Source organism: Equus caballus, chromosome 16 (genome assembly GCF_041296265.1).
Source record: "Equus caballus isolate H_3958 breed thoroughbred chromosome 16, TB-T2T, whole genome shotgun sequence".
NCBI lineage: Eukaryota > Metazoa > Chordata > Mammalia > Perissodactyla > Equidae > Equus > Equus caballus.
In genome coordinates, this window is record NC_091699.1 from 42,121,026 (window position 1) to 42,145,304 (window position 24,279).

General features: G+C 38.5%; 2 protein-coding genes and 1 long non-coding RNA gene across 3 annotated transcripts in view; 1 reads left to right on the forward strand and 2 right to left on the reverse strand.

Moving 5' to 3' along the window:
- Positions 1 to 9,175: 9,175 nt before the first annotated feature.
- On the reverse strand, positions 9,176 to 16,018 carry PDE12 (phosphodiesterase 12). The gene is made up of 3 exons (XM_001489974.6): positions 14,318 to 16,018; positions 12,699 to 12,777; positions 9,176 to 12,195 (listed from the first exon to the last, which is right to left on the reverse strand). Exons 1-3 carry the CDS (start codon positions 15,623 to 15,625, stop codon positions 11,753 to 11,755), a joined length of 1,830 nt encoding a protein of 609 aa, XP_001490024.3. The 5' UTR covers positions 15,626 to 16,018; the 3' UTR covers positions 9,176 to 11,752.
- The window catches only part of DNAH12 (dynein axonemal heavy chain 12), a 221,142-nt gene continuing 212,854 nt past the window's right edge, over positions 15,992 to 24,279 (forward strand). Inside the window, exon 1 of the mRNA XM_023620217.2 lies at positions 15,992 to 16,452. Coding sequence (XP_023475985.2) covers positions 16,416 to 16,452 — 37 coding nt within the window. The 5' untranslated portion in view covers positions 15,992 to 16,415. The remainder of the gene's footprint in view (positions 16,453 to 24,279) is intronic.
- Positions 20,547 to 24,255, reverse strand: LOC138918028 (uncharacterized). Its single transcript, XR_011426846.1, has 3 exons — positions 24,146 to 24,255; positions 22,183 to 22,296; positions 20,547 to 20,843 (listed from the first exon to the last, which is right to left on the reverse strand). It is a non-coding gene; the product is annotated as an uncharacterized lncRNA (long non-coding RNA).

Sequence of the window (24,279 nt, forward strand, 5' to 3'; positions counted from 1 at the left end):
TTGTGTTCATTTAAAAAACTAAATCAGGTAAATCAAAGGTGCCTTCATGGGCTCTGAAGAGGGCATAAAGAGAATCCATATAATCTTACTTGTGACCTGAGGCAGCTCTTAGTACCATTGTTGGGAGTGACTACATTAAGAAACTAAAATTGCCTGATTTTCACTAAATGGGTTAAAAAAAAGATTTGCAGGATTTCTTAATCCTTTTTTTTTTAAGCATTAACTTGGCAACTTGGTGTGTTTTTTACCCCCAAGAAATTACTTTTTCTTTAGTCCTAGTGGTGGTAGTTTTTTTAAAGTCAAATTGAGAAGTTCCTGTTTTTTTTCAAATAGAAGTGAGTAAATGCTTTGGGGAAAAGTATAAATTTAGAGGTAACCCCTAGAATCCTTTCCCTGTTTTAACATTCTTTGCAAGCAATGCAAACATAAAATCACTGTCACTCTCCTGATTGATTGACATGTTCAGTACTCTTATGAAATACTTGACACTATCAAGAATGCTTACTGTTAACACAAATGTTAAACCTAGTGTTGGTCAATCAATAAGAGGTCTCTGTGACCTCCCCTATTATACAGAACAGTTGATTATATCCCTAGATTAAGAAGTATTCTGTCAAATAATTGCTAAGTATGTTAATAGAGAAACTGTAGAGGAATTGTTCCCCTCAGCATCAGAGTTGAGGATAGAGCCATTGTCTGGTTTCTCTCCCTTTTTCCAGTAAGCTTTTGTTGTTGTTGTTTCATAATGTTCCCCATTGTCTTTTGTCTAACTTAGCATTCATTTGCTTTTCTGTGATGTAATTTATTGCTATTTTGTTACATATTTCTATTTCCATGGGTTTTTTCCCCCTTTACCTTATCTATATTCTCTATTAAAAATAAAACTTAAGTAAAATGTTATCTTAATTTTCCAGAATATTAGTGTCTCATTCGTTGAGACTTTTCTTTAGCATATGTACAGAATTAGCTTCTATGTAGTAGTAATAACTTCCAGATCATTTACTGGAATCAGACTGTCTTAAAATCCATGATATCTGTAGCCATGTCCCCACTTTCATTTCTGATATTAGTAATTTGTATCCTCTCTTAAAGTCTGGCTAGAGGCTTATCAATTTTATTCATCTTGTCAAAGAACCAGCTTTTAGTTTAGTTGATTTTCTCTCTTGATTTCTTGTTTTTAATATCATTGATTTCTGCTCTAAGTTTTATTTTTTCTCTTCTTGCTTTGGATTTAATTTGCTCCTCTTTTTCAAGTTTCCTAAGGTGGAGGCTTAGAATGATTGGTTTTAAATCTTTTCTAATATATGAATTCAATGTTATAAATTTCCCTCTAAGTACTTCTTTAACTACATTCCACAAATTTTGATAAGTTGTGTTTTTATTTTCATTTAGTTCAAAATACTTTTAAGTTTCTCTAAGATTTCTTTTTTGACTTGTATTATTTAGAAGTGTGTTAATCTCAAGTGTTGGGGGTTTTCCAGCTATCTTTCTGCTGACTTCTCGTATACAGTCATGCTTCCCTTAATGACGGGGATACGTTCTGAGAAATGCTTCATTAGGTGATTTTGTTGTACAAACAAAATCATAGAGTGTACTTAGACAAACCTAGATGCTATGGCTTACTGCAAACCTAGGTTATATGGTACTAATCTTATGGGACCATTGTATATGCGGTTTGTCATTGACTGAAAAATCATATGGCTGATGACTAATTACATTGTGGTGTTAGAGCAGACTGTATGATTTCTATTTTAAATTTTCAGGGTGTGTTTTATGGCCCAGAATGTGGTCTGTCTTGGTGAATGTTCCATGTGAGCTTGAGAAGAATGTGTATTCTGCTGTTGTTGGATGAAGTAGTCTATAGACATCAATCATATCCAGTTGATTGTTGGTGATGTTGATTTCAACTATGTCTGTACTGATTGTCCGCCTGCTGGATCAGTCCATTTTGATAGAGGGGTATTGAAGTCTCCAGCTATAGTGGATTATTTCTCCTTGCGATTCTGTCAGCTTTTGCCTCACCACATGTTTGAAGCTCTGTTGAAAGGTACAGAGATTTCCCATATACCTCCCTGCCCCTACACATGCGTAACATCCCTCATTATCAACATCCCCCAACAAAGTGGTACATTTCTTACAGTTGATGAACCTATATTGACGTAGTCACCCCAAATCCATAGTTTACATTAGGGTTCACTCTTGATGTTGTACATTCTATGAGTTTGGACAAAGTATAATGATATGTATTCATCATTATAGTACATAGAGTATTTTCACTTCCCTAAAAATCCTTTGCTCCACCCATTCATCCCTTCCCTCACCCTTAAACCGTGGTAAACACTGATCTTTTCATTGCTTCCATAGTTTTGCTTTTCCCAGGATGTTATATACTGGAAATCATACAGTATGTAGCCTTTTCAGATGGGTTGCTTTCACTTTTTTTTTTTTTGAGGAAGATTAGCCCTGAGCTAACATCTGCTGCCATTCCTCCTATTTTTGCTGAGGAAGACTGGCCCTGAGCTAACATCCATGCCCATCTTCCTCTACTTTCTATGTGGGACACCTACCACAGCATGGCTTGACAAGTGGTGCCATCTCCACACCAGGGATTTGAACTGGCAAACCCGGGGCCACCAAAGTGGAATGTGTGAACTTAACTGCTGCGCCACCAGGCCAGCCCTTCTTTTACTTAATAATATGAATTTAAGGTTCCTCCATGTATTTTCATGGCTTAATAGCTCGTGTACCACAGTTTATCCCTTTACCTACTCAAGGACGTCTTGGTTGCTTCCAAGCTTTGGAAGTTGTGAATAAAGGAGCTATAATTCTGTGGACAGAAAGTTTCAACTGCTTTGGGTAAATACCAAGGAGCACGATTGCTAGATTGTATGGTACGAGTATGTTTAGTCTTGTAAGAAACCACCAAACTGTCTTGCAAAGTGGCTGTACCATTTTGTGTTCTCAGCAGCAATGAGTGAGAGTTCCCATTGCTCCACATACTGATCAGCATTTGGTGGTGTCAGTGTTCTGGATTTGGGCCATTCTGATAGGTGTGTAGTGGTATCTCGTTGTGTGTTTTCTGATGACATATGATAAGTATCTTTTCATATGCTTATTTGCCATCTGTGTATCTTTGGTGAGGTTTAGGTCTTTGGCCCATTTTTACTTGGGCTTTCTTATTGTGGAGTTTGAATAGTTCTTTGTCTATTTTGGATAACAGTTGTTCATCAGATAAGTCTTTTGCAGATACTTCCTTCCAGTCTTTGGCTTGTCTTCTCATTCTCTTGAAAACCATTTACTTTTAATCTATATATGTCTTTATATTTACAGTTAAAGTGGGCTTTTTGTAGACAATATATAGTTGGGTCTTGTTTTTTGATCCATCTGACAGTGTCTTATAATTGGTGCATTCAGACCGTTGACATTTAAAGTGATTAGTGGTTGCCCTGGAGTTTGTGATACACATTTACAACTAATCCGAGTTCACTTTCAAACCACTGTATGTTTCATGGGTAGTGTGAGTACCTTGTAACAACAAAGTAATTCTGATCCTTCCGGTTCCTTGTATTATTGCAGTCATTCACTTAAGCATATAAATATACATAAGTATACATAGTTAAATACACTGTTGCTATTCTTTTGAACAAACTATGTTAGATTAAAGTTTTTATTACACGTTTACTTAATCCTTCTTTGATGCCCTTCCTTTCTATATGTAGATCTAAGTTTCTGACTTGTGTTGTTTTCCCTCTCTTTAAAGAACTTAACATTTCTTTCAAGGACAGTTCTGGCAACATTCCCTCAACTTTTGTTTGAGAGTCTTTATTTCTCTTTCACTTTTGAAAGATAATTTTGCAGGGTACAGAATTCTAGGTTGGTGGGGGGGGGGGTCTTTTTCTCTCAATATTTTAAATATGTCACTTCACTCTTGTTTGCATGGTTTCTGAGACGTCAAATGTAATTATCTTTGCTCCTCTTTAGGTAAGGTTTTTTTTTCCTCTGGCTTCTTTCAGCATTTAAAAAATTTTATTGGCTTAGTTATTTTTAGGAAAATATTAGGAATGAAATACTAGCTTTGCATTCTTAATCTCATTAAGGTAATTAAATATTTAAATTTAAAGGCTAGGATATTAATATAAACATGGAATTGATTAGGACTTGGCTCTAAAATTACTCCTGAGTGTGATTTAAGCTCAAGTATATTCTTGATAAATTTCTTCTAGCATATATGTTGTGACATTATATTCAGGTGCCTAACTTAAAGGAAATTGTGACTACTGGAAGGTCACTTGGCTGCTTTTGTTTCTTACTGTGTTACTTTTAGGCAAATACCCCTTTATCTTAAAATTATTTCTAGAAACCGTATAAAATGTCTAAGTGATTATATTCTACTAACTGAAAAATGAATAGCAAAAGCAACAGTCTGGACTCAGGTACAGAATAATTAAGGCAGCTGTGCTAGACAGTAGATGCTTGCAAGGTCCTTCGTGTTTCCAGACAGTGGAGTCAGGTGCCTTCCTGACCTTGTTTTGGGGATTTCTGCACTGTTCTATGGTATGCTTTCGATTACACTGGGCATTTGAGTACTCACTTGGTGGTGTGGGGCTGAGCACTGCCATCTGCAGGCAGGGAGCTGGCTCTCAGGAATTAACCAGTAGTTTGGTGGCAGTGGTTCTTTTTTAGGCTGGGTTGAGTGCCATTCAGTAGGGATGTACGAAGCACAGACTGAGAAAGGTTTGCCTCCTGGATAGCCCTGAAGAGGGTGAGGGATGATGATGTTTAAAAACGGTGGGTACTCAACAATAGAAAGACAACTCAGTTTAAAAAGTAAGCTCCAGAGATAGACAAATGGCCAATAAGTACATAAAAAGCTGCTTAACATCATTATCCACCAGGGAAATGCAAATAAAAACCACAGTGAGATGCCACTTCACACTAGGCTAGCTGTAATCAAAAAGATGGTAAGTGTTGGTGATGATGTGGAGAATGCTGGTGGGAATGCAAAATGGTGCAACTACTTTGGGTAACAGTCTGGCAGTTCCTTAAAAGGTTAAACATTTTCCATAGGACCCAGCAACTCTACTCCTAGATATATGCCCAAGAGAAGTGGAAACCTATGTCCACTCAGAAACTTGTACACCAATGTACAACAGCATTCTTAGAAGCTAATAAGTGGAAGCAATCCTAATGTCAACTGATTAAATCATTATGAACTGATAAATGGATACATGTGGTAGTGTGTCCATACAATGGAATATTATTCATCATAAAAAGGAATGAGATACTGTTACATACTACAACATGGAAGAACCTTAACATACTAAGTGAAAGAAGCTAGTCACAAAAGACTACATGGTTGTATGACTCCATTTATATGAAATGTCCCGAATAGGCAAATCCATAGAGACAAAAAGTAGATAAGTGGTTGCCAGAAGCTGAGGGGGGAGGGGGAATGGAGAGTGACTCTAATGAGTATGGGGTTTCTTCTGGGGGGATGGTCCTTGTAAGTAGATTTGACATGCACAAAGAGCCCTTAAAGAGAATAAAGATCTATTTTGGATTGAAGAACCAAAGTATCATGGGATTCTTTCATTTAGGATGAAGAAAAAGGTCAAAAACCAGAATGCAAAAACCAGATTTCTTTAGGTATGTAATAAAAGGACAAAAAAGGGGTAATGTAATTCCATTATTTACAATACTTAAAAATTCTGCAGCTTCAGCAGAAATATTCTTTGGTTTAAGATACCCAAAACACTATACTTAACCTAGCTTCTCTGAGGAAGGCCAGTTTTATTTCTAAATTATTTTTATCCCTGGATACACCATTTCTCCAAACTATTCCACAGGGGAAATAAAGATTATATGCAATAAATTTCTTTTTACAAAGTGTATATTGTTCATCCAATATTAAAAAAATCCAACTAAATAAAGCCTATTCAATTCCCTAGTGAACCATTTTCAATTATAGAAAGAATACAAATGAAACCAGCAAAAATGCAAACTCGGAATACTTCAATACAGTAAGGAGAAGTACATTAGCAACACTAGTACATCATCAAAGTGATTTACTGGGCAAAATTGCTGGCATTATATAAACCCTTTGACAACACAAAATGGACAGAAGATGGAGATGAATGATTCAGTCTGTTTTTAGTGAAGTTTCTCAAAGAAATTGAAAATTGTAAAAACCTAACACTGACAATATGGACAGGGATTTTGACAACGTAGAGTTTGTCTTCATAGCAGAATGAATCCAGCTGGTAGCTCCTATTTATATTGAGGGTGGCATCAGCTAACTGAACTAAGATTGAGTATTTTTAAGGTCTACAACTTAAAAGTTACTTTATCACATATATAAAATGTTAATCATAGCAACTGGCTTCAATATGATTCAATACACTGTGAAGATGGCCAACTTGAAAATACTTTTTTCCATATTATAATTTTTAATATTATATTAACAATGGTTTTTTAAAGTATTTTTAAAGCTAATCTTGATTTTAAGGTTTTCTTTCCAAAACCTAACATTTTTAATAAGCAGAGTTGAGTCCTTTTTTTTTTTTTTACAATTATGCATTATAACTTGGTAAATCATCTTCAGCCACAGCTATCTCAGTTTCTCAGGAAGGAGTATTTAGGCATTCTTGCTGTCTGCTACTCTGCACCTAAACTGGAATTTAAAAAGTGGTAGGTAATAGTGGAGCCATGGCTAAGCCATTTAAAAAGCCAACGTTAATAAGCAAGTTCAATCTCTGAAACAAATCACTAAAGTAGACGTACATTTTTTAAAAATTTATTTTTTATTTTTTTGAGGAAGATTAGCCCTGAGCTAACATCTGCTGCCAATCTTCCTCTTTTTGCTAAGGAAGACTGGCCCTGAGCTAACATCCATGCCCATCTTCCTCAATATGTGGGACACCTACCACAGCATGGCTTGCTAATCGGGCCATGTCCGCACCTGGGATGCGAACCAGCGAACTCCAGGCCACCGAAACAGAACGTGCGCACTTAACCACTGCGCCACCAGGCCAGCCCCTAGATGCACATTTTTAAAGTGACTATTTTCATAGGCTTCTTATTCTGTCCAATTTATTTACAATCCAGGGCTTTGGTACTTTTTGCAATGTTTTTCTTCCCAAATCTCTTCAAAAGAAGCAATGAGACTGACCTTTCCAACTTGACACAAGCTTGTAAAAATAAGAAGGAATTGCTGAAGATGAGCTCTCTAGAAAAAAATAAAGGAGATTGGGTAATCCATTGTGAATAATGTAGTTCATGACTGCAACATAACTAGACTAAGCAAGTTAAAAATGCATTGGTAGGGGCTGGCCCGGTGGCGCAGTGGTTAAGTGCACACATTCCGCTTTGGCGGCCCGGGGTTCGCTGGTTTGGATCCCGGGTGTAGACATGGCACCGCTCCTGTGGCAGCCGTCCCGTATATAAAGTAGATGAAGATGGGCACAGATGTTAGCTCAGGGCCAGCCTTTCTCAGCACAAAGAAGAGTATCGGCAGCAGACGTTAGCTCAGGGCTAATCTTCCTAAAACAAAAACAAAAATAAAAACACTTCGGTAGAGATACCACTTCACACCCACTTGGATGACTATAATAATAATAATAAAAAAAATAAGTTGGTGAGGATGTAGAGAAACTTGAACTCTCTCATACATTGCTGGTGGAATGTAAAATGGTGCAGCTGCTGTGGAAAACATTTTGGCAGTTTCTCAAAAAAGGTAAACAGAATTGCCATATGGCCCAAGAATCCACCCCTAGGTATACAACCAAAAGAATTGAGAACAGGTGTTCAAACAAAAACTTGTACATGAATGTTCACAGCAGCAGCATTCACAATAGCCAAAAGGTGCAAACAACCCAAATACCCAATTGGATCAACAAAATGTGGTATAACCATACAATGGAACATTATTCAGCCATACAAAGGAATGAAGTCTTGATACATACGACATGCATGAGCCTTAAAAACATTGTGCTAAGTGAAAGAAGCCACACATAAAAGGTCATATATTATATGATTCCATTTATATGAAATATTCAGAATAGGGAAATCCAGTGAGGCGGAAAGCAGATGAGTAGTCGCCAGGGGCTGGAGGGGAGGAGGGAATGGGGGGTGGCTGCTTAATGAGTATGTGGTTTCCTTCTGGGGTGATGAAAATGCTTCGGAACTAGTTAGAGATGATAGTTGCACAGCATTGTGAATGACTAAACGCAAGAGAATCATACACTTTAAAATGGTTAACCGTATGTGAATTTCACTTCAATTTAAAAAATGCTTTGGTATTCTCATTTCAGAGTGTAGTACAGTTACTCTGAAGTTAGCGCTAAAAAAGTCACCCAAATTAATACAGCTCCAAAATCTTCAATAAGTTAAAGCATGTCCCTTCTCATAAAGTGGGACCACAGAATTTGATTACCCAAATCAATTAAAGTTCTTAAAATTTTCCTCTCCCCAAATAAAATCTAGATGTTTCCTTCTAGTACTATATTGAGCAAAATAATAAAATTTTCAAAACATTGAAATGTTTTTGAATTATGTTTAGAAAATTAGCATTGCTATAATTTTTTAGAGGAAAGATTTCCTCTATTGAGTTGTCATGTGGGTCGTGTGATAAACTAAGAGTGCAAACTTTTACCTTTCATTATGTATATGGGTTTTGGTTTTGTCTCAGTCAAATTAGTTTGCAGAGAATCTCTGCCTGTATTTTATAGCCGGAGAGTAAGAGATCTAACGGTGTCAGTTTCCGCCAGGGAGACCTTCCCACAGCAGTCTTCTCTGGACCCGCTCCCCTTGTATTATGTTCCTCGAAGATCGACCTCGGGACTGAAACCACCGCTTTCTAGTGATATCAGGCCTTAGTTCTCACAGAAAAAGTCATCACCCAATGAAATTCCTATAAATTTGAAACAACTGATTGTAGTATTCAGAATTTTAAAGAACATCACATTATAGCCAGAAATGATTTGTTTGCTAATGAATTATGTACTACCCATGTATATGTCTATAGTGGCAACTGTGCAAGGAGTTTATTTAATAGGATAATGTATGTTCTATAACATTCTTAGTTGTTTATAATCAATGATATAAAATTTTGGAATGTTAATTTCTACAGTAAGAACTTGTGACATCATAAAATGTCATTCACCATAGAAAGAGCTGCTAAACTTTCCATGTTTTATTAAAATTAAATGTACTAAAAAATCCAAATGTAATAGAAAAATTCAACTACACAGATGGCTTTAAACATTTAAACATTTCTCAATAACACTTATTCTGACTCATGGAAACAAGGAAATTTTGGTATGCTATTTATACAATTTTCTTAGTGTCCCCTACCTTTGGACTCCAATCATACTGACATGTTTGTATACAGTCATGTGTCGCTTAATGACAGGGATGTTCTGAGAAATGCTTTGTTGGGTGATTTTGTCATTGTGTGAACATCACGGAATATACTTACACAAACCTAGACGGTATAGCCTACTGTACACCTAGGCTGTATGGTACTAACCTTGTGGGACCAGTCCTATATGTGGTCCATTGTTGACCAAAACTCATTAAGCGGTACATGACTGCAATGGAGATTTACCAGAGTATATGGCACTTCACAATAATATTCTATTTCTAATATTCTGAAATGCCTCTATAAAATCTGATCAGTTTAGTCAGCAAATATAGGACCTGTATGTTTTTCTCATGAGTGAGTATGTCATGTTACAAGTTTTTCTTTCAAGATGTTTCTCAACTTTTTGCTTAGGAACTTTTTGTTTTCTCTCAAGAGTCCTGTCAACATTTTTTTTGAAAGCAGACCAAAACCAAATTTTAAAAAGGAAGAAAAAAATACATATTTTTCAAAAGAATGAGATTCTGGCTTTAATATATTATTTATGCATTTGTAACTGATGTTAAAACACTTTAAAGGAGCTGGCCTGGTGGTGTAGCGCTTAAGTCTGCACACTCTGCTTTGGTGGCCTGGGGTTCACAGGTTCAGATCTTGAGCATGGACCTATGCACTACTCATCAAGCCATGCTATGGTGGTGTTCCACGTACAAAACAGAGGAAGGGTGGCACAGATGGTAGCTCAGTGACAATCTTCCTCAAGCAAAAAGAAGAAGATTGACAACAGATGTTAGTTCAGGGCCAATCTTCCTCACCAAAAAACAAACAAACAAAAAAAAAACTTTAAAAAATGTTATTTAGGAAGGCACAATTCGGTAGCATCAATTTTTCATTTATAGCCTTTTCTAAACAAGATCCCAAGAAAGCGTCACCTTAATTTTTCCCGTCAAGTACTCTTAAGTACTTCAAGGTTCAATCTGAAGTACAGGTAAAAGCTTCTCAGTCTCAAACTTACTAAACTAAGAGTTAAAAATACATTGGATAGTGAGCAGAATATGAAAGTAAAGGCTACTTTATCAAACGAGAAAAGATCTTACAGCATTGGGTTTAGAGATTAAAGAAGTGGAACAAAGGCTCTTATGACTGGAAAATCAGAATTCTTCTTGAAGTGGGTAGGCTTTTAATATCTAAGCTAGAAATTAAATGAAATGCAGAAGTATGACATAACATTATGGCTATCCTGAACATCAAAAAAGCAACAGCTAAAGCATTGCAAATAAGGTATGGTGACAAGTGAATCAGAAAAACTTGCTGGGTAGGACACTAATCAGTAACTCTTTAACTTCTAATTTTAAAAAGTTTGGCTTCATATTTAAATTTTTACAGTATATAAATTATATATACAACGTTTTCCTGTAACTCAAACTATAACGCTCAAGTCTACAAAAAGAATAGTTTATGTCAAAAGCTCCACTACTCCTCTTTCTCCTATTTATAAAAACCAACAATTTTGAAAATATTGCTAGCATAGAAATGCTCAATGGTAAATCCAAAATTTCAAGCCCGTATCAGTACGCAGTTTCTCATAAAGTAACACATTGTGCTTTATTCTCTATCATATGGTCAAATACCCTGTTGATTTATGAACATTTTTCATGGGCAAGAGTAATTAAAGACAATGGGATCAAGTTGACTATGTTGCTATTCACTTTGAATACGAAATTGTGCTTACATCCTAAAAGTTAAAATGAGCTGCAATTAAGAATGACAATACAAATATGTCCATTTGTAACATCATGAAAAACTAAAATCCTAAAAATAAATGAATGAAAATACCTTATGTTAATTGAAAAATGAAAAATGAGAAGCAATAACAATGGATGATGGTATATTTTAAACTTCTGTTAAAGCTCCAAAAGTTCTATTAAATTACTAAGCAAATTGAGGTAGAAGTAGACCCTAATGTCAGCCTTCCATGTGTCGGAACTTCAGCCTCTCACCTTAACGTGTATGCATTTTCCCCTAATTATATAAACATGATTCAATTTGAAATGTGTGTTATGATAGAAAAACTACAGCATCATTCAAATTGTTTTTTACAAAATTCTTAATTACTAGCTAAAAAAAAAAGTACTTATAAAACATACACAATAATTCAACGTTCTTCCTGCCAGTCATAAATATATTTGTTTTTCCTCCAAGTGTAGGGGAAAAAAAGGGTAGAGAACTCTATTATGCAAACATTATAAACAGTCATGTAATGAAGACACTGGAACATAACTAGTAGGTTAGGATCACTTTACCTTAGTCTCTTGTTTTCCTCTTTGAAGGTTACACAGAAGCTTTGATTCATATGAAGTTTCCTACTAAAACTGACAAATTCCATTAAACACAAATCTACTTCCATTTTAAATCACATACAAGTGCTATGTGATCTGAGGGATGGGAAACACTGGGTAAGGCCTGGTGGGTGGTAACTTCTTCGTGACTAGGTAAGGGAATCACCTGTTCAACCTCTAAAGCATTTAAGTCAATGAAAATGTAATCCAGACATCCGTGAAAGCCACCAACATAATTCGTGTAAGCAGGTTCACCACAAGCACTTTTCAGTTTGAAGAAATGGGCAAGAGACATGTTGCATCGTTCTTCTTCCCCATTGGAAGCCCAGTCTTCATGATCCTCTGGAATGCTGCCATTGATGACAAAATGATACATTCCCGTTGATGGGGTACTATTAAAGTCCCCACAAAATATAACTGGTATGCCAGGATACAGATCACATGAGACATGTCTAATGTGAGCCAAGGCTACTGCCATTTGAATGAGACGAATGTACCCACCTATGAAAAGAACCAACATTAATGTAAGTACTTCTTAAAGTTGCTTTTAAGTAAAAAAATAAACTCACAAACTATAGTATCCAGGTGACATTCAAGACATATATTTGTGCGTGTGAGGGGGAATTGGAGGAAGGTGGTCAAAAGGTAAAACTTCCAGTTATAAATAAATATTGGGGTGTAATGCACAACATGATGACTATAGCTAACACTGCTGTATGGTATATTGGAAAGTTGTTAAGAAAGTAAATCTACAAGTTCTCATCACAAGGAAAAAACTTCTTTTTGTTTTGGTATCTGTTTGAGGTAATGGATGTTAACTAAACTTTCCGTGGTAATCATTTCCCAATATCTGTAAGTCAAGTCATTATGCTGTCAACCTTAAGCTTGTACAGTGCTCTATGTCAATTACGACTGAAAGAAAAAAGAGACACGTTAGTGTAAAACAGCTTTACTGACTTTAAGTTGTTATGTTTAAGTCACTTGTGAAAACCAATAAAACCTACCTTTGGGATGCCAGTAGAGATGGGTATTAGCAACACATATCTTTTTAGAAGAGTCCTGTCTCGACTGAAGAACTGAAACCTAAAATAAACAGAAAGTGCCATGAGTTCAGTTGCTATCTGCCAGTCTCCTGAATGCTTTTTTCCTTCCCTTACTGATAAACTAGGATTGCAATTATGAAATTTACCTTTGTTCTAAGTTTTAGAATATACATGAATAGGACTTAGTGTTAACAGTTTTGTTTTTGTTTTTTAAAGATTGGCCCTGAGCTAACATCTATTGCCAATCTCTTTTTTTTTTCTTCTTCTTCCCAAAGCCCCCCAGTACATAGTTGTATATGCTAGTTACAAGTCCTTCTAGTTCCGCGATGTGGGACACCACTTCAGCATGGCTTGACGAGCGGTGCCAGGTCCTCACCCAGGATCGGAACAGGCAAAACCCTGGGCCGCCAAAGTGGAGCACAAACTTAACCACTCGGCCACGGGGCCAGCCCCCTGAACATGTTTTAATAACAACCCAACATATACAGAAAAATGAAAAGAACACATTCTAGATGACAACACTAACGTCAGAGACAGTATTTTCACGTGGGTAAGCAAGCACAGGCTTCGGATTGAGGCAGGTCGCGGCTGGAATTTTCACTCTACCATTTACAGCAGTGGGACCCGGAGAGAGAGACTTTTTTTTCTAAATCAGCTTCCTCATTGGTAAAAAGAGACAATATCACCCACCTCAAGGGGGACTGCTGTGTGGATTCAATTAAATGAGCTTACACAGAAGTGTATGAAACACAGCAGGTGCTCAAAAAAGTGGTAGCTGCTCTTCTTACTATAAACAAGACCAATTACCTAAAAACTCTGGACAAGCACACAATGAACATGTTTTTAAAAACTAAGATAGCTTAAAATAGCTTAAGCTAAGTAGCATTTAACACCCTGTCCAGTGATGATGGAATATATAACTAACTGGGTAAGAATCCTGGCTCCACACTTGTGTGAACCTGGAAAAGTAAACTTGACCATTTCCCCATTTATAAAATGGGAAGAATGACATCTATAAAACGGGGATAGCAGGATTACTATGAGCCAAAAATTAAAATAATAGCACCTAGTAAAACATGCCAGACACTTAAATTTAGATATTTTAAAATGTGTCAAACAGTGCTTGGCAAGTAGTAAAAAAAATTAGCTATTACTGTTATTCTTGTATTTAGCATGTCTCTCCCACTAGATTGTAAGCACTATGAAAGTTCCTGTTTGCTTTGTTCAAGGCAACCTGCAGCATGCCTGCCACAGTGGAGATGTTCAGTAAGTATTTTCTCAAAGAATGAATGAAAGATAAACTTTGTGCTGAAGACAGGGCCAGCCTAGGTGGCCTAGTGGTTAAACTCAGCGCGCTGGGCTTTGGAGGCCTGGTTCAGTTCTCAGGCGGGGACATACACCGCTCTGAAAGCAGCCATGCTGTGCTGGTGGGCCACATACTAAAACATAGAGCAAGACTGGCATGATGTTAACTCAGGCTGAATCTTCCTCAGGGAAGAAAAACAAGCATCCCACCCCCCTCTCCTTCCAGGGCCCTAGAAATGGACAAGTATGTGAAGATACTGGCGCAGCCACTTTACCTGAAGGACAGATGATCTCTGGAGCACCCTCTCCTGCGCCGATGGGTACAAAACTAGTTTCTCCAGTAGTTCTTTGTGAAGCGGGTCGGACTCCAGGGCTTCATGGAAAGAAATGTCATGCTGGCTAAGGAGGCTGAACTTGGACTTTCGGTAGAAAGTGGCCAGGCCCTCGTGCTGCTTGATTCTAAACACGCCCTCCAGCCCAAAGGCCTCGAGGGCCGGTACCAAACTGTCTGTAAACACGTTGCGGTCAACCTCTTGCAAACAGATGAGGTCGGCATTGTAGCCCGTGAGTTCCTTCTGGATGAGGTTCTGGCGGTAGTCGAGCTCCAAAGCGTAAGGGGCACAGTACGGGTAAAGGACCGTCCGGGAGAACTCCGTCTGGGCGTACGTGTCGGCCAGGATGTTGTAGGAGACAGTCCGGATGAGAGCGTCGTCCGTCACCTTCTTGGTGTAGAGATGCCGGTGGTCAAAGGTGCAGGTGCCGGGCCCGGCCTCCACTAGACACACACTTTCCAACTCTCGGCTCGGCCCAAAGCGCTGCCCATTGCCTGGGGTGCAATGAAGCTTGAGCCGTAGCCCGATGTCGGCATTGGACGGCGTGTAGACGCGCTCGTCCACACCCGTCTCCGTCCAACCAGGAGAGGAAGAAGAGGGAGACAATGACGAGGGGCCCCCGCCCTCAGGCTCCGCCGCTCCGGGTTTGGCTTCCTTGTACCAGCGGAAGAGGGAGCTGGCGGGATCTCCAAATTCCAGGCTGAGCTTGGGGCACACCGGGAAGCCGGCCATGATGTAGCGTGGCAACTGCAGCTCGGTGAAGGCGGGCGGGTTGCGCTCCACCTTGTATTTGACGTCGCCAATCTGCAGCACCGCGCCATCCTGCCAGGCGTCCACATTGAGCACGTCTTCAGCCACTGCCTCCTCCCGGTAGTACAGCTTCACCACCGGCTCGCAGGCTGCAGCCGGCTCGGACCCAGGCCCCGCACAGGCCACGCCGCCGCTTGCGTTTGGCCGGTTCTTCCTGCTCTTCTTGGCGGCGGCCGCCTTAGCGTGGCCTTTGAGGGCGTTGGTAGCGATTCGGCTGAGGACCCGACCCAGCGGCTCGCTCTGGTCGCGCTGCATGTTCTTGTGGCTGCCGTCGGCTAGCGCGAACGACAGGCTTAGCTTAGGCTCCGAGGGCACACAGCGCACTACAGCGCGCTCCATCGAGCCCGTCCCGGTCTCCGTCGCCGCCTCGGCCCGACTGTGGCGCTCCACCGCCGTGCGGACCCCACGAAGCGCGGCGCGGGCGCTTGGGAGCCTCCACATGAACCTGGTAACCCAGCGGCAGACGAGACCGGCGGCCGAGCGGCCACCAAGCGTCAGGGGGAGACAGAGGAGCCGCAGCCGCCGGCTCCGGGACCCATTCAGTCCCACGACTTCCGGCCGGCGAGGAGAAAGCGCACGGTGCTTCCGCCACGCACTTTCGCCACCCGCTTACCTGCTCCTTTTTCCCATAGCCACGCCTATCTCCAATCCTTCCCAGAGAAATTTTTATTTTCAACTAGAGTCGCAAAGAGGGGAAATTAAGAAGATAGAAGTGCCAGAGGGAAATATGAGACGCAAGGGTTTTATCGAAAGCGCAGTTAGGGAGCGGAAGGGAAGGTGCTCCAAGCCGGAAGTGGCTGAGGCGGTGTCACGGGCTCCGCTGCCTGGAAGAAGGCGGGCGGCTTACCTGGACCGTGCTGCCTGCCTGTGTTATCCTCGCGCTGCGTGGGGCGAACAGCGCGAGGGCATAAGGAACTCCAGTCAGATCGCCGGCCGGCTCCAGGCGTGGAAGATGTTGCTCAATTCCTCCCCACTGCAGTCCCGACGCTGCCTGCCCTCTTCCGGGGTGTGGGTTGGCCGCAGCCCGGCCAGCGCCGACGCGCGGAGCTGAGCCTTTGTGGTAGCTAATAACGCGCAGTGTATAATAATTCGCACTTAGTGAGCGATGACTGTGCTTATATCGTCTTCTACAGATACGAGGTCTGGGCAGATTAAGTTACTTGCTCAAGGTCACACAGACGTTACTGAATGAATGGCTGGAGGCTGAGAAATAGCCAGTGAGTAGGAGGAAATGAAAAACGTAGCTTTACAGAAGCCAGGTGAAGAAGGTATTTCAAGAAACAGTAGTTTTGTGTTGAATATAATTAATATTCTGTGATTAACTGGAGGAAAAAAACCCTTGAAGATTCAAAGAACAAATTGAGAAGTTGCTTCTCTGGACAACTGATCTGCTTGTATGCACATTTTCTTGTCCTACAACTAGAATGTTTATTTATTGGGTATCCAATAATGAGCCATACCTTTTCCCCTGGCTTACGATGAGGAAAATAAGCCTTTTGAATTGTGTTCTAAAAGGATGAATTTTACCGTCATTTGAAATTTCTGTCCCCCTCTTCTCTCCGCCTGCCCACCAGGCATTTGACAAAGTGACTGGATATTGATGATATATATGTAGTCCAGGACTACAGTATAGGGATAGAAGTCATTACATTATACCAACTGACTAACTGATTAAGGAAGGAAGAAACTAAGTCTCAATACCTCAGTTTATTGTACCCACGTTAACAAATTTGCATTTTGGAATGGCATTTTTCTTATCCCCAGCATTTTCCTTCATGCAACTTTATAGAACTTAACCTTAAATCATCTTATTTAGAGAAAAGTAAAAGCACTATTAGAAAATGTGACTTTGGGCCAGACTCAGTGGCCTAGTGGTTAAGTTCGGTGTGCTCTACTTTGGCAGCCCCCAGCGGTTCCAGGTGCTGACCTACACCACTCGTCTCTCAGTGGCCATGCTGTGGCAGCGTCTCACATACGAAAAGAGGAATGTTGGCAACAGATGTTAGCTCAGGGCAAATCTTCCTCAGCCAAAAAGAAAAAAGAAAATGTGACTTTTCTTTAAGCAAGCTGATTTAACCCTGTGGCAGAGTGCTAATCCTGGGTGTAAGACAGATGCCTTAAAGGTCATACTGATACTGAACCTCTTAATCTCAAACTCGTGTGTCTGATGCTCAGTAAGCCAATCACAGAGACGTCAGTACCTGGAGATGGAGAAAGGTGTATTCAAATTGGCTGAAAGGAAAGGGTGGGAGGATAGGTTCTCTCAAATCCACTTTAACAAGAGAAGAAAGCAGGAGGTTTTATAGAGCTAAGGGGCTTGGCAGGAGGAGTTTTGGCATTTAAAGAAACAAAGGGGTAACCCCTGTTTCTTTCACTCCAGATAAGCCCTTGGGCAGTCTGACTTCTGGGGATCCATAGCAGTTGGGGGCTGGTTATCTGATGATGGTAACTTCCTTAAAGGCATTTTTTCTCTTCTGCAAAGCAAGTTCATAAATCCTTGTTAGCCTTGAGTCACCCTTCAGGTTAAACAGGAAAACAGCAAATTAATAAGATTAACTTCTTTTCATCTATGTTTGTGTCAGGAGCAAGATGAAAGGTAATCATTTTCTTATTGAATATTTACAGTAGTAATTAAATGCTTATTAAATTATTGAAGCCCCAGGTGCCTGGCTTCAATAATTCTTTTAGTTTTTTTTTCAATATTTTAATTTTTTTGAAAGGGTAAGACATACCCATAGTGAAAAAATTGTTCCACCCCTGACTCCTGTGCATACATGAACATTTATGAGTATATACACTTCCTCCCATTTCTTTACACAAATAGGAATGCAGTATATCCATGGTTCAGTACCTTCCTCTTTTCACTATCTTCTGTCAGTTCTTTCAAGAGAGGGTGTCTGAAAGTGTTCTGAAAGTGTCACAAATTCCCATAAAAAGTTTAATTTGAACTCAAGAGATTTGAAAATAATACATAAATGGTGAAGCTATATTTTTATGAGGGTAAATTATAGCATAATTATATACATTATAATTATACAATTAAAATTTGAAATTGGAAGACTGATCCAATACTGTGTTTTCCCTGATGCTAAAAGGAGAAGTGGCTAATAGAAATCATTTTATTCATCCATTCTTACTCCATTCCAAGAAACACAGGCTAACTTTCACTAGTCAAAAGTTATGATTGATAGAGTTCTTGTTACTGATACATATAGCTGCAAAGATTAGTGTGTGAAGACTAGTTTCTTGTGATTACCTTCACTTTGGTTAATAACATTGGCAGTTAACAGCATAGATCATTAATATACCTCTATCTTTTTTTACTTAAAGTCAGCATAATACTGTAGTTTTGAGTGATAGCACTCAGAAATTTTTGTAGTACCAGGTGATACCTCTTCAGGTTAATATGCTACTGCCTCATATATTCAAAATTTAATAATTTCCATTTGCTTTTTATTTAAGGGACCAATCTATTTTTTTGTTTCTTTAGAAATTTTTTCTAATTTTTACTTTTTCCCAGTTTTATTGAGATGTAATTGGCATATAACATTGTACTAGTTCAAGGTGTACAACATAATGACTTGATACATGTATATATTGCCAAATGATTACCACAGTGTTTAGTTAACATCCGTCTCCTCACATAGTTCCAAATTTTTTTCCTTGTGCTGAGATGTATTCAGCACAAGATCTATTCTCATAGCAACTTTCAAATATACAATATAGTATTGTTAATTATAGTCACCATGCTATCCATTATATCCCCTGAACTTGTTTATCTCAAAAACTGGAAGTTTTTACCTTTTTGATCACCTTCGTCCATTTCCTTCACCCCCTTCCTCCCCCCCACCTCTGACAGCCACCAATCTGTTCTCTTTCTATGAATTCAGTATTTTAGTTTCCACATATAATTGAGATCATACAATATTTGTCTTTGTCTGACTTATTTCACTTAGTATAACGCCCTCAATGTCCATGTATGTTGTCACAAATGGCAGATTTCCTTCCTTTTTTATGGCTGAATAATTTCCCAATATCTGTATATCTATATATCTCATTTTCTTTATCCATTTATCCATCGATGAGCACTTACACTTAGGTGGTTGTAAATAATGCTGCAGTGAACATGCAGGTGCAGATATCTTTTTGAGATAGTGATTTCATTTCTTTTGGATATATAGCCAGAAGTAGAATTGCTGGATATGGTAGTTCTATTTTTAATTTTTTTTATTGAGTTCATAATAGTTTACATCATTGTGAAATTTCACTTGTACATTATTTCTTGTCTGTCACCACATAAGTGCTCCCCTTCCCCCTGTCCCCACCCCACACGCGCCTTCCCCTGGTAACCACTGAACTGTTTTCTTTGTCTGTGTGTTTGTTTATATTCCACACGAATGAAATCATATGGTGTTTTTCTTTCTCAATCTTGTTTATTTTGCTTAACATCATTCCTTCCAGGTCCATCCATGTTGTTGCAAATGGGATGATTTTGTCTTTTTTAATGGCTGAGTGGTATTCCATTGTATATATATCCTATTTTTAATTTTTTGAGGAACTTCTATACTGTTTTCCATGGTGGCTGCACCAATTTACATTCCAACCAACAGTTCTATATGTTTCTTTTAATTTAAAACATTTATTGTAATTTATAATGATTACATTATGTGTTATATATTCAATCATGCATTGTTTAACAATGGGGATACATTTTGATAAATGTGTCATTAGGTGATTTCATTGTTGTGTGAATATCATAGTGTGTACTTACACAAATGTAGATGATATAGCCTACTACACGCCTGGGCTATATGGTACTAATGTTATGAGACCACTGTCATATATTCAGTTTGTCATTGACTGAAACATTGTTATGCAGCATATGACTGTATTTATACTACATAACATAGTATATATAATATATGATACAGTTATATCATTTAATGTAAGATATAATTGATGTTACTGTAACAGCAATCAAAAAATTAGTTGTTTTTTAAAATGTTTTGTCCTTTTTTGCTTTTAGAAATAAGATCTTTTTTTTTCTTTTTAAAGATTTTTTATTTTTCCTTTTTCTCCCTAAAGCCCCCTGGTACATAGTTATATATATTTTTTAGTTGTGGGTCCTTCTAGTTGTGGCATGTGGGATGCCACCTCATCATGGCTTGATGAGTGGTGCCATGTCCACACCCAGGATCCGAACTGACAAAACCCTGGGCCACTGAAATGGAGCACGCGAACTTAACCACTCAGGCATGGGGCCCACCCCAAAAAATTAGTTTGAAGAAAAGAAATTCAATCAAAGAACCTGTGTAAAACCTATCACGGTTTAGCTCCAAAAGAACTCAAGCATATGGACCCCTTTCTTTTCCCTGCACTCCCATTTTTAATTTGAAATGAACAATGAATAGTATAAAGCACAGTAAGTTAGTCTTGGGCCGGCCGGGTGGCGCAGCAGTTAAGTTCGCACATTCCACTTCGGTGGCCCAGGGTTCAGTGGTTCGGATCCCAGGTGTGGACATGGCACCACTTGGCAAGCCATGCTATGGCAGGCGTCCCTCATATAAAGTGGAAGAAGATGGGCACAGATGTTAGCTCAGGGCCAGTCTTCCTCAGCAAAAAGAGGAGGATTGGCAGCAGATTGGCAGGGCTAATCTTCCTAAAAAAATAAATAAATAAGTTAGTCTCATAAGTTCTATTAGCATCTTCAACATTTCTATGAAGAAGTAGAAGAAACTTTTTTTTTTATAATATTAGAGAATCACATTTTGGTGTCATATCCATAAGTGCTTTTAAATAATCAAGGCTTTGTGAAATAAACTTATCTGCTCTCGTAAATAATATTTCTAACCCTTAGACTCAGAAATAGAGCCTTTAAGGAAGGATTTTAAGTTGCAAATTAAATATGTTAGGTAGTTAACATATGTTTTCCTTTCTTTCAAACTAAACGATTTATTAAAATCCTGGCTGGCTCTTTTGCAGAAATTGACAAACTGATCCTAAAATTTATATGAAAATGCAAAAGACCTAGAACAGTCAAAATTACTTCTTTCTATAAAAGAAGAACAAAGTTAGAGGACTAACACTACCCAATTTTAAAACTATAACCAAAAAAAATTTTTTTTAAAAATAAAACTATAACCATTTGTACAAAAGGTAAATAATCAAGACAGTGTGGTGTTGGTATAAAGATAGACAAGTAGATGAATGAAACAGAATTGAGTGTCCAGAAATAAACCCTTACATTACGGCCAATTGATTTTTCAACAAAGATGCCAAGGCAATTCTGTGGGGAAAGGACAACCTTTTCAGCCAATGGTACTGGAACAATTCTATATTTATATGCAAAAAAATGAACTTGGATCCATATCTCTCACTACAAACAGAAATTAATTCTAAATGAATCAAAGACCTAAATGTAAAACCTAAAACTAGAAGAAAACAAAACATAGGAGAAAATCTTCATGATCTTATCTATCTTTCATAGATAGCAACCTCAAAAGCACAATCCATAAAAGAAAAAAATATCTTAAGTTTGACTTCATAAAAATTAAAAACTTTTGCTCTTCAAAAGACACCATTATGAAAGTGAAAAGAGAGGATATAGACCAAGAGAATATATTTGCAAATTATCTATCTGATAAAGGACTTGCATCCAGAATATAAAGAACTCTTACAACTCAACAATAAAAAGTTAAGTAATCCAATTTAAAAATAGATAAAATATTTGAAAAGACATTTCATCAAAAAATATATATTATCGGATCATAAGCACACAAAAAGATGTTCGACATCATCAGTATGGAAATACAAAACCACAGTGAGATACCACTATACGCCCACTAGAATGACTGTAATAAAAAAGACAGACAATACCAAGTGTTGACAAGGATGTGGAGAAATTGGAACCCTTATATATTGCTGGTAGGAATGTAAAATCTTTCAGCCACTTTGGGAAACAGTTTCACAGTTTCTTAAAAGGTTAAAGATAGACTTACCATTCAACCCAGTAATTCCACTTTAGGTTTCTGTCGATGAGAAATGAAAATGTATGTTCATCCAAAGACTAGTACAGGAATGTTCATGGCAGGATTATTCATAATAGCCCCAAACTGGAAGCAATCCAAATGTCCATCAATTAGTGAATGCATAAACCAAATGTGATATATCCATATAATGGAAGACTGTGCAGCAATAAAAAGGCATGAACTTCTGTTGCATGCTACACATGGATGAATCTCAAACACGTTATTATTAAGTGAAAGAAGCCAAACAAAAAAGACTACATAATATATGATTCAATTTATATGAGATTGCAAACCTACAGGGACCAAAAGCAAAGCAGTGGTTCCCAGGGGCTGGAGGTGGGAGTGGGGATTGACTCCATATGAGCCCAAGGGAACATTTGGCAGTGATGGAAATGTTTTAGAACTGGATCTTGGTAATCGTTGCACAACTCTTATAAATTTATGAAAAAAATTGTTGAATTGTATACTTTAAAATGGTGAATTTTACAGTATGTAAATCATACCTACATAAACCTGTTAAAAAAAGATACACATTGGGGCCAGCCCTGGGGCCAAGTGGTTAAAGTTCCACACACTCTGCTTTGGTGGCCCCAGGGTTTGCAGGTTTGGATCCTGGGTGTGGACCTACTGCACTCATCAGCCATGCTGTAGAGGCATCCTATGTACAAAGCAGAGGAAGATTGGCACAGATGTTAGCTCAGGGCTAAGCTTCCTCAAGCAAAAAAAGAGGAGGATTGGCAACAGATGTTAGCTCAGGGCAAATCTTCCTCACTCACACCCACAAAAGATAACATTATATTAGTCAGGGTTTAATGAGGGAAGCAGAAATAGTAGGTTATATATATTCCCTATATATCATATGTATGTTTGTATATATATGTGGATTCATTACAGGGAATTGGCTTAGGCAGTGGTGGGGGCTGGTTAAGCAAGTCCAAGGTCTGTAGGACAGGCTGTCAGGAACAGAAGATCCAGAAAGGGGACAGCAATTGTAGACCTAGCTGAACTGGGGCTCAGGGCATGTCTAAACCTTCTTTTTAAAAGGACTTTCACTGATTGAGCCAGGCCCACCCAGATAATCTCCCTAGATTAACAGTAGTTTACTAGAGACTTAAATTACATTTGCAAAATCTCTTCACAGCAGCACTAGATTAGTGTTCGATTGAATAACTGGTAGAAGGTGTGTGTATGATGTAAAGGACTGCTGTCCTCCCTTCAGTCCTTGTAGTTTAGCCTAACCAAATTGACATATCAAAAAACCATTACATACTTATGCAGGTATTTTGTTTTCTACAGAAAGAGCATTTGGATTTGAAAGCTATGATGATGTTTAATTTGTTCATTCAGTCAAATGATGTTTTTGGAGGACCTACTGTGTGCCAGACACAATAGTCTGGGCTGTACTCTCATTAAAAAAAATTTTTTTACATGGTGACTGGCACATACAAGAGGCTCAAATATTTGTTAAATGAATATGCCATCAATACACCACCAGGATTTATTCATCCTCCAATTTCATTTATGCACATAGTATTTGTATAGGCTATTATCATTTAGACGGAGTATCCATTGTGCAGCCTCAAATAGCAAAGTTTCACGTTTCTCTTTCCAAGAATACTCACAAAATTTACACACCTTAAACCTTTTTTGCCAAGGGATTGCTAAAGGAAAAGTGCTCTATAAACAAACACCACACGTAGAAACAAAATAAATTAGATTGTTGATTAGTTACAATATTTACAGGGAAGTACTATGGGGACGCTTGAAGACTTGATCCTCCTTTGAAAGCGAGTGTTTACGTAAATCTATTTTCCAACACATCCAAATTTCCGGTCTTGCGGTTTCCCACAATTTGAAGATTCTGATTCCGTGGACCCCTTCCGAGGATAGGCAGTTAGGTAAACAAAATCTCATTTACCCACCCTCCACTTACTTGAGCAATGAATTATTGTTGACAGGTAATCCTAATCTGTCGCAGCTCAGCAACTGCCTCTCCAGGCAACCTTCACGCGGTCTCTCCAGCTGCGATCGCGACCGTTCCCATGGCAACAACTTTGTTTCTTCGCT